Here is a 9,526-nt window from a genome sequence, read left to right as displayed (position 1 = left end):
GAGTAACTGTGTTTTAAATCTTTTTAAGAGTGATATTTTTTTAGATCTGATCAAATGTAACTGCAGCCAAAATAACTGATGTTTAAGTGTGGAGTGAATCTGTTTCCTTTTGTATTCAAGTCAAAGCATTTGGTCTGTGCCAAGTGGAGTAATAGTATTGTCAGTAATGATGTTTGCAATATGTTTATGCTTTTTTACAGTTTTATAGTAATATGATAATTACTTTTTTGGGAGCTTCAGTAAAGTCAAGAAGAGTGCATAGTGTAAGCTCCTGTCAAACTTTGAAGATGCAAACTTCTCCAAAAACGAATCCTGTTACTTTATTGATTACTTGTTTTCAAAAGTAATTAGTTCCTTTATTGCTTAATTTATCGCTGTAGAAAGCAGTTTTATTCCCATGCAGAGAGTACAGCGGGCGCTAATGTTTTTGTCACTTTTTATGGAATCAGACTCAAAGTAATGTCAGTACTTTCATGCTTTAAACGCTGTTTGGTCGTACTCTCTCCTGCACTCCATATTATCCATTCTTGATGAGCCACTCTGACAAACAAAATCGCGGTTTAGCGTGCTTACGGGAAAGTAACAGTAATCTAATGACTTTTTTTGTGATAGAAAACCCTTACTTTATGTGAAAAAAGTAATCGGATTACAGTAATGTGTTAGTTGTAACGCGTTAATGCCCTCTGGTAGTGAGCAATCCTTCGACCTCTGATACAAGACTGAGAACATGTGTTTCTGCTTGTCTTCAAATACAGGGTGATTTCACTACTATCACTGTGTGGATCAGGGGCTGTTTGTGACCCAGCAATTTGAGTTTATTTTGTATTTTTGATTCCTTATGTTACATAGGAAATATGTTTAGTTCTTGTGTTGTTATTATTCATTAGGATTTAGTTGAGTTTCATTATAGTTTTGGTTTCATCTATAACTCTGTAATTTTAAGTCTTTTCTTGTCCTCCGCGTAGTCTGTCTTATCCTCAGTGTTTTACTTTCAGGTATGCCTGTGCGTTAGTCTATCCCCCGGTTTCATGTTCTAATTGTCAAGCTTGTGTTGTCATGTCTATGTGTCTCCATGTTTTCTGTTTTATTTTGAAGAGTCTAGTGTTTCCATGTTCAGTTTGTTTCATTTTATTCCCCCCTGTGGCGTCATGTTCAATTGTGTCAGCTGTGTCTCCCCAGGTGTTCACACTTCACACACTAATTACCCTTCTGTGTATTTAAGTCCTCTGTCTTCCTCTGTTCAGTGTCAGGTCATGACAGTGTGACTGGCTTTACTCTTTCATGCATATTTGAAAAAGATTCAGAGATTGTCTTGGCTCACTGCCTATATGTCTGGGTGTTGCCTGGTGGATGAGACAGTTGTCTCTTTGTGCCTTTGGGTCAGGAATGGGTTCTGACTGTCATCTGTGTTATTCAAGAATCTCCTCAGTCTCATTGACACACCTCCTGTAGAGGAAGCAGAGTCTGGAGATGATCCCTCGTTACTGTAGATGAGGCCACTGAGGAAATTAAACAACCTTGGTGGCAGTGCCTGAGGGTTGGATGAGATTTGCCCTGAATTCCTTAAGCAGGAATTACACTTTCCACATTAATGTTATTGCTAACACAGACAGCATGCTAACATTAAACTAGCCAAGAACCAAGAGTGATGTTAAAGCTGAGTGAATGCTGACCCCAACCCAGCAGCCAGACCCTGAACTTCAAAAGATAATAAACAGATGAACAGTCAGGCTGCTGCCTCTGATTTGACCTGTTCATGTCCCTAAAGCAGAATCACTGTGGGGATCGCTTTGTTTCTTTGTGCTGGTTTTTATCTTTGCTTTCTGTTTTCAGCTTTTTGTTTATACTTAAGTACTAAGAGAAAAATCATATGTGTGTCCTCATAAGGATAGGGATTTGGGTTGATGTGTGAGACTGCAGCCTACAGGTTTATATTGTTTACTGGTAATAATGGGACAATGCGTTTCAGGTCATTTTACAGAGAAACGTGAAAGTAATGTAACAAGTAGTAGTTTCTCCTTGGAGTAAATGAGTAGCATCCTGCATTACTTTTAAGAAAAGAGCCCTGTATAGGACTAGCAAAAGGCATTTCGTGATTAACAACCTGCCACTGTGTGACAGCCATGAGCTCCTATTTGTATTACAAACAGGACGGTCATTCTTGTTTATATGATCTTAAATATTAGTTTGTGGCTTGCACAAAACATGACATTTCTATTTTGAGGCCATACCTACGTTTTTGAAACTGTAAAATTGTCATATTTGTTAGTGATTTGTTTGCATACACAGTTATATATACAATATTGTTGCATTCTTGCAGGTTAATTATTGTTAATAAATTAAAATATATTTAGGGAGAATATGGGGAATGGACAGACCAAAGAAACTTGTAGTTCAAACAGAGTCAAAATGAAAAAGCGCTTTCTTCCTCTTCTGTAACGTATGCGTCACAACTCCGCTCCGCTACAATAACAGTTGGGCCGAAGTGGTCGGTCGCATCTATGGCACCCCACAAGAGCTGGAACTGTTTGATGGAGAGGCCGTTGATCAGGTCAGAGACATTTGATGCTAAAATATTAGCTTCACGTTATAACCATTTTTATTTTTTTGTGGTGTATAGTTTTTAACTTAATTACTTTGTATTCTACTCTACTTGCATCATCATCATCTATATCATTAATCTGTTTTAAATTAGTTATTTGCCTACATTTTAGATCTCTGTAAAATTGATAACAACTACATCTATCAGGTGATATTTGGGACCTCCAGAGGGCGCTCTCTGATTGTCAGCCAGCCCACTCAGGTCTGGTACATTTACTGGTTACATTTCCTCTTTGTTGACATGTGCAATGCTAATGTTCATCATAATGTGCTGACCTTTGGTCCTGCAGTGCAGGACTCCTTTAACTTCTACCCACCCCACCCTGATGCAGAGCTCAGACTGCTGAGCAGACGACTCAGTGGTAATGGGATTACGATCCCTGGGAGCTCACTGGGGAGTGTTGTTCATTTATTAAGGCAGCAATACAGATGAAGTTATTAATGAAAGACAGAAACACTGATTAATCTTTTTGTGATTTGTTGCTATATAAATAAAACTGAACTGATTAAACATCGAACAAAAAATCTCTTAAGAAAATAGCAAAGTGGATGCACTGTATTACACTTTTTTCTTTTTTTGGAAATTGGGTCTGCAGTTTACTGTTTTCCTGTGAACAAACAGAACAGTCATTATGTAAGATGAGTTTAGTTTGTTTCCAAGTTTAAATATATAATATGTGCTAATGACAGGTGGGGGTTTTTGGTATTAAATGAAAAGACATCAGTGGAAAAAAAAATTGCACGTTTGCAGCAGTGAAGAAGCTGTGACATTTTGCACTTTTAATCAAAATCACACAAAGCTTATACAAATGATTTTACTATTTTTATTTATGCTTTATGGTTGAAGGATAAAGTTGTATAATGTTCAGTGTTTTGTGAGCAGCACGTTTTTGACTTGATCTTTTTGGAAATTGGTGGCAATCAAGAGAAAAATTAATACACAAAATAAAAAGCATTTTGGATATTAGAACAAACGCACGTTGTACACATGTGTACACATGGTTTTTATGTTACGTCCTTCACTGCTTTATCTTCTCAAACTGCTTGTATGTAGACCACTGGTTGCACGGCTGCATCACACAAAAAAGGTTAAACATGCTGAAAACAAGTGGCTGCTCCGTCACAGCAGGCTTTTCATTTTTCTACTGAACTTTACTTCGTTAGAATTTGGTCACAGAAGTCACAAACGTTTGTGTTGACAGAGAAAAAGAAGGATGTTGCAATAAGATGAGAGGCAATGACGCTACTGCTCTTCTTCTGTGGTTTTCCATGTACGGTAGCTCAGATAACTGCTTCCTGCATAACAAAGTGTGGTCAGAAATGCAAAGAACTGAGAGGTGAACGAGGAGATGAGAAAAAAAGGGGGAAACAAAACAGACACAAAAACAGGCTGAAGTTAGATTTGGACATAATATTTGTATTTATGCATATATATATACATTTTTATTTTATATATACATTTTTTGACTTCCATTTACAGCACCCAGAAACAGTCTACAGTACAACCCATTATGTTGTCCTTAGCATTTAAGTTCCCACATACATATAAACTTAAAATCTTTCCATTTTAGGAATATAAAGTTCTGGTGGAGAAATACTAAGAAAATTTCAGGTCAAGCTTTCTTATCAGTTTCAGTGCTGAGCACCAAGTTACGTACAGATTAAAATTGGAGTTATGCTACAGTCACACTGGGGAAAACAGCGGTTGTGTGTAATGAACTTGTAATTTTGGTGCCTTTGAAATGGTTGCTGGGACGACTCGGCTCAGGCATGCGACCACTTACAATCAGTTGCCATCTTTAAAGCGACTTAATAATGCATTGTACTGTATCATATCTGACTTTTTACACACGTTTTTTTCTATTTTTTACTTATTTTGTCATATTTTATTAATTTAATTTACTTTATTTAAGTTATGCTTACTGATCTAGCTCTAACATTTGAGATATAAAAGTATATTTTGTCTTATCAAAACAAAACAAGACTTCAGACCAATAATCTCCATGGTAGCTCAGTCGCTGTGTTTGTAGAAATGCTGCATTTATAGCTTTCTGCTATTCTTTCTTTCTTTTTTGTCTTGAAAAATAGTAGGTGCTCTTACCGCTGATGCTGCCCAGCAGTTATAGTTGTGTCGCCCCCTGACGTCCTGGTTGACGGAGAGAGCATCTACTACTGCTGTCACAAGATATAGTGCAGTAGCAATGCAATTAATGCACAGTGACTGATAGAGACAAAGACAGAGAATTACAGGTTTTAAAAACTATTTGCAAAATCCTGGAAAAATAGTTTTTAACAAAAAGAGTAAAGCAGCTTGTTTGTGCAGTATTTGCATGTGTCTGTGAGTTACCAGTGTGGTCCAGGGGACCTGTGGTATCCTGTTTTGGACTCCAGTGAGGTAAATTATAAACAGGCTAACTGTTAGAATCCAGAACAAGATGGAAAGAAACATCACCCAGCAGAGAGCAGGCAGATGAAAATAGTCTGTACCCCCAACCAGAATCCACACTAACATGCCACATATCTAGAAGAGAGGGGAGGAGAGCAGACAGAGTCAATACTGGCTGAAGCTCTAATCTCTCTGTATCTTTTGAATTCATGTATGATATAGATACGTCTCCAGAAATTGCATGTGGTTGGACTGATAATTCGTTGGCCAAAGATGACGTTTGTAGTTTTGTCTCGTTACAGCACCACAGTGGATTGAAGATGTGTAGACTTTCAGCTTTTTTAAAGTCAAAAATGATTAAACCGCATAACTCTAACTGTATTTCATGTCACTTTAATCGCTTTAATTCTCCATCTCAGTGAGTGGGTGAGTGCTGTGGTTGTGAGTGACTAAATCTCCTTCCTCCCAACACTATTCCAATCCCCACCCTTCCCCTCCACGACAAAAGATTCTTGCTGGATGTTTCATATCACAGGAAGAAACTGTTTTCTGGTGTGAAGCATGACTGTGAGCTGTTTTGGTTTCCTTTGAAATCAAATCATTTAGTGCTCGGGAACTTAACAAAATAACCTGTTGTGTTTCTGAAATGGTTCAGTGCACCTGCTGCACTCAGCCAAAGGTTAGGATTTGAAGTTAAAGAGGAGTTCCTATGGTTTAATTTTCAAGTTTTATCTGCAAGTATTGGATCTAAAATTGCAACTAATATGCCAATCTGTATGGTCACGGAACAGTTTCTTAAATCTGCAAACATAAACCCAACCAGAAAGTTGTTAGGTTTTTCTTAACAACCTAACTGCAATGGTTTGAAATCAGATTATTTTAGCTCTGGCGTGCCCAGCCTCTGAATGGCAGACAGCCAGACTGTATTTAGAGTAAGGCTATCCTGACTTTTTCCTTCAGCTGATTTAGAAAGGAAGAGGGACAAAGAGGGAGAAAAAGGAGGAAGAGTTGATTTGCTTGGGGTTTTTTGGTCAACTTCCGATTTTCATAGAAACATAAAACATTCAAGGGAAATATAACTTTTCTTTAAAATGTGTAAATAGAAAAACTTCTAGAAAAACAATCATTATTAAAGCATAATTCACGACCTGTCTGTATATTTCGAGTCTTAAAACAACCACTTATTAAGCCGTCTCTAGTCTCTAGCTGCCTGTGTGTTTCACAGCTATTAATGTAAATTTTTACCATAACTGTAAGTTGCTTTATATTTCTATTGATGTCTATTGTTAACATCCAAATTACCACCCTTCCTGACAAAGATTCCTGAATGAATAATCACTTGCTTCTGGTCATTAGCTTGATTTTAGCAGTGCTGATAATGTACAAGGATAAAGGATCATAAACTCAAAAGTTACACTTACTATCTCAGCCTGGAGGAGAATTCCTTTGAGAGTTGTAGTGAAATGCTGGTCAAAGGCCAAGGTGGAGGTTGAGGTGTTGTAATCTGGTAGTGAGGGACTCCTGCGCACCGACACGGCAACAGGTCTCTCCATGATGCACTCACGCCGAGAGCCTGTCTGCTTTCACTGAGACTGCGACTGCAGCAGAGGAAGTTTTGTTCCTTTCCCGGAATCCAGCAAGGACACCCATCTATGAAACAATACTATAAACAAACACGCCATTGTCTCTTCTCATCTGATTGACTCAAGAAAGACTTTTTTTCTCTGTGTTAGGGTTTTTTAAAAGTTTACACCAGTGCTGAGTAAGATTCTTTTTTATGGTTTTAATTGTCGTTATATTGTCGTGTCCAGTAAAAAAAAAAAGAAGTGGTGTAGATTGGAAGGAAATAAATAACTTATAGTTTAAGGTGAGTAGAGTAAAACTGTGCGAAATGTGTTTCAGGACATATTGATTATAACTGCTTTGTGTTGATGATACTATATGATAAATGGCCTGTATTTGTATAGCGCTTTACTCAGTCCCTATGGACCCCAAAGTGCTTTACACTACAGTCAGTCATCCACCCATTCACACACACATTCACACACAGGTGATGGCAAGCTACACTGGAGCCACAGCTGCCCTGGGGCGCACTGACAGAGGCGAGGCTGCCGGACACTGGCGCCACTGGGCCCTCTGACCACCACCAGTAGGCAACGGGTGAAGTGTCTTGCCCAAGGACACAACGGCCCGAGACTGTCGGAGCCAGGGCTTGAACTGGTGATGGGTTATGGTGGGTTGCTGGGCTGATGGTTGGGGGTTGCAGGCGGTGAAAGAGGGGGCACTGACAAGTCTTGTCAGCAGGACCTAAAGCGAACCGGAAGACCACTTTAATGGCTAAAATTTGACGTGAGGGAGGTTGATTACTGGTTTATCCAGGAAGGCTCCTTGGATGATGGCCACTAGTTTGTTTTACGCCTGCGAACAGAGTCACAGGGGGTGGGCAGGCAGATGAGTTAATGTGATGAGTTCTCCAATGAAGGACTCCAGAGAGAGAGAGAGAGAAAAGTTAATGTGTTGCACAGAGAGATGCGGAAACATGTAAGAAGGCAGTACAGGCAAGGAAGGTGAGAGATTATTTTCAAACTTAAGGCCTGCTGAGCAAGTAAAATTTTATAAACTAGAAACTAGAACTTTACTCGTAAAGTTCCATTATTAGAGTTCTTAAATCAGATATTGGACCTAAACACGATGTGTTTATGATGTTTTTGTAAAACTAAGCAAACAAGCACTTTAGTACACGATGGTTCAGGCTGAACTGGTTGGTCTGCAGCATTGTGATGAAGTTTACAGTGGTGCACAATGCTGAACTCGCAGGACAGCTGTGATGTTCATGGTTAATGTTAGGCTACAAACTTAGCAAATTTAATTTAAAGTGATGATGCTGATGCAGATTCACTCGCTGATTTCTGCCTTTTATGCTCTATTCTGTCTAGAGTTGGGAAATTAGTCACATAGTTTGTGTAACATCTGATATCTTGTTGAATTCAGGTCACTCAATCCACAAAAAACAGGAAGCTTCCGAGCAGTCGCAGCACAGATCAGAGTCTGTACACGATGAAAAACCTACTGGAGCTCACTGAACACGTTATGTGACTTATTTCTATATAATTCTTTTCCCCTGCTGCACTTCAACGTGGGGTTCCCCCACATGCCTTATCCCACTTTAATCCCCAGACATCAGACATGTTAATGTATATATTAAGTTGTGATACATTATGTCACAAATCAAGTTTTGCTTGAACTGATCAACCACAAGTAAATATTCTTTTTTTTTGTTTCATAAATATTCAATATTCATCAAATGAAAATAACAACAAGGATTAGCTCAATGGTTAAAATGTTTGTTAGTTCACTAGACAACTTGGAGTATCACAGAAAAACCGAAAAAGAACTACAATTCTACAAGTGGCAAATTCCTTGTGGTCTCATGAAGTATGTAAAGTGCATAGTAAGCACAATAATATACTACAAAACCTATCAGAGAGTAACTTCCTGTAAATGAATTAATGAAAAAAAGACTTTCCTGTGTCTTCTGCACATAGAGCACAGTAGAGCACAAACACTGAAATGTGCAAGCAATAAGTACACAAGTGAGCAGAAGGTGCTTTTAAACAGGAAATCTTGAAGCTGTATTGATTAAAGTCTTATCTTTCAGAAAGAAGAAAGGTTTAGGATCTAATTAGACCTGTTTTATTCTACACTGAGTGTGGGCCTGCTGCAGTGCAGTAAAACAAGTGAGTGAACGGCTTTGACCATAGGGGGGCAGTAGTTATGCATAGACAGGCAGAAAACCTTGCCTCGGAGGAAATAGCAGAGCGCGGAGACAAAAGGCACAAGGTGGAGCTCCAACAAGGCTCACTGGGCTGGTTAATTGTCTGCATGTTGAGTGTGTAGCTTTCTTGTTCAACACATATTTGTTTTTGTTGTTGTTGTTGTCATTATTGTGTCGTATGGTCAAGGTAACATTATTTGGTTAAATGAATGCTTTCTCCCCACAGAAGCATGCACCCCTTAGGCATGCTTGCGTTTTAGAAAGAGAGCAAATAAAGTTTCTAACCAGCGTCATTAAATGGAAGTGTTACCAACAGTTCTATACTCTACTTTGTCCAAATAAAACAAGAGTACGTAAGCCTTTTGGCTCCTGCAGCTGTTCCCTCCAGAATGGAATCTGTGATTGGAGAGAAGTGACTGGAATAACCAGGTGGCTTCAAATGAAGCCAAAATTAATAACAAGTCAACAAGATTCTTGGGAAACAGAATAAAAGAGGGAGAGGAGGATGAGGTTCATTGGGTTGGCTCCCAAGCTCTCTCTCCCCAACATCCGATGCAAACAGATCGACCAATAACCTTCACATTAAGATGCTTTGTGGTGCTCTGCTGCAGTCAATATCTAGGACCGTGCATTATCTGACTGGATATTTTCAAGCTTTATCTTATGCTAGTTGATAGACTAATTCTGCTCTGCTGGGCACATTCTGCTCCGAACAGCAATATATCCACTGCAGCAATCTATACTCTGCATTACTCTCTCTGTCT

The 9,526-nt window shown here is 38.9% G+C and overlaps 1 protein-coding gene across 1 annotated transcript; it reads right to left on the bottom strand.

Moving 5' to 3' along the window:
* Positions 1–3,432: 3,432 nt before the first annotated feature.
* Positions 3,433–6,628, bottom strand: cmtm8b (CKLF-like MARVEL transmembrane domain containing 8b). Its single transcript, XM_005950099.2, has 4 exons — positions 6,409–6,628; positions 4,949–5,122; positions 4,703–4,822; positions 3,433–3,931 (listed from the first exon to the last, which is right to left on the bottom strand). Exons 1-4 carry the CDS (start codon positions 6,538–6,540, stop codon positions 3,845–3,847), a joined length of 513 nt encoding a protein of 170 aa, XP_005950161.1. The 5' UTR covers positions 6,541–6,628; the 3' UTR covers positions 3,433–3,844.
* Between the last annotated feature and the right edge of the window lie 2,898 nt (positions 6,629–9,526).

The sequence above is a fragment of the Haplochromis burtoni genome, unplaced genomic scaffold (assembly GCF_018398535.1).
Source record: "Haplochromis burtoni strain Fernald_Lab_line unplaced genomic scaffold, NCSU_Asbu1 Contig_751, whole genome shotgun sequence".
NCBI classification, from domain to species: domain Eukaryota; kingdom Metazoa; phylum Chordata; class Actinopteri; order Cichliformes; family Cichlidae; genus Haplochromis; species Haplochromis burtoni.
This window is presented reverse-complemented; position numbering and strand designations above follow the sequence as displayed.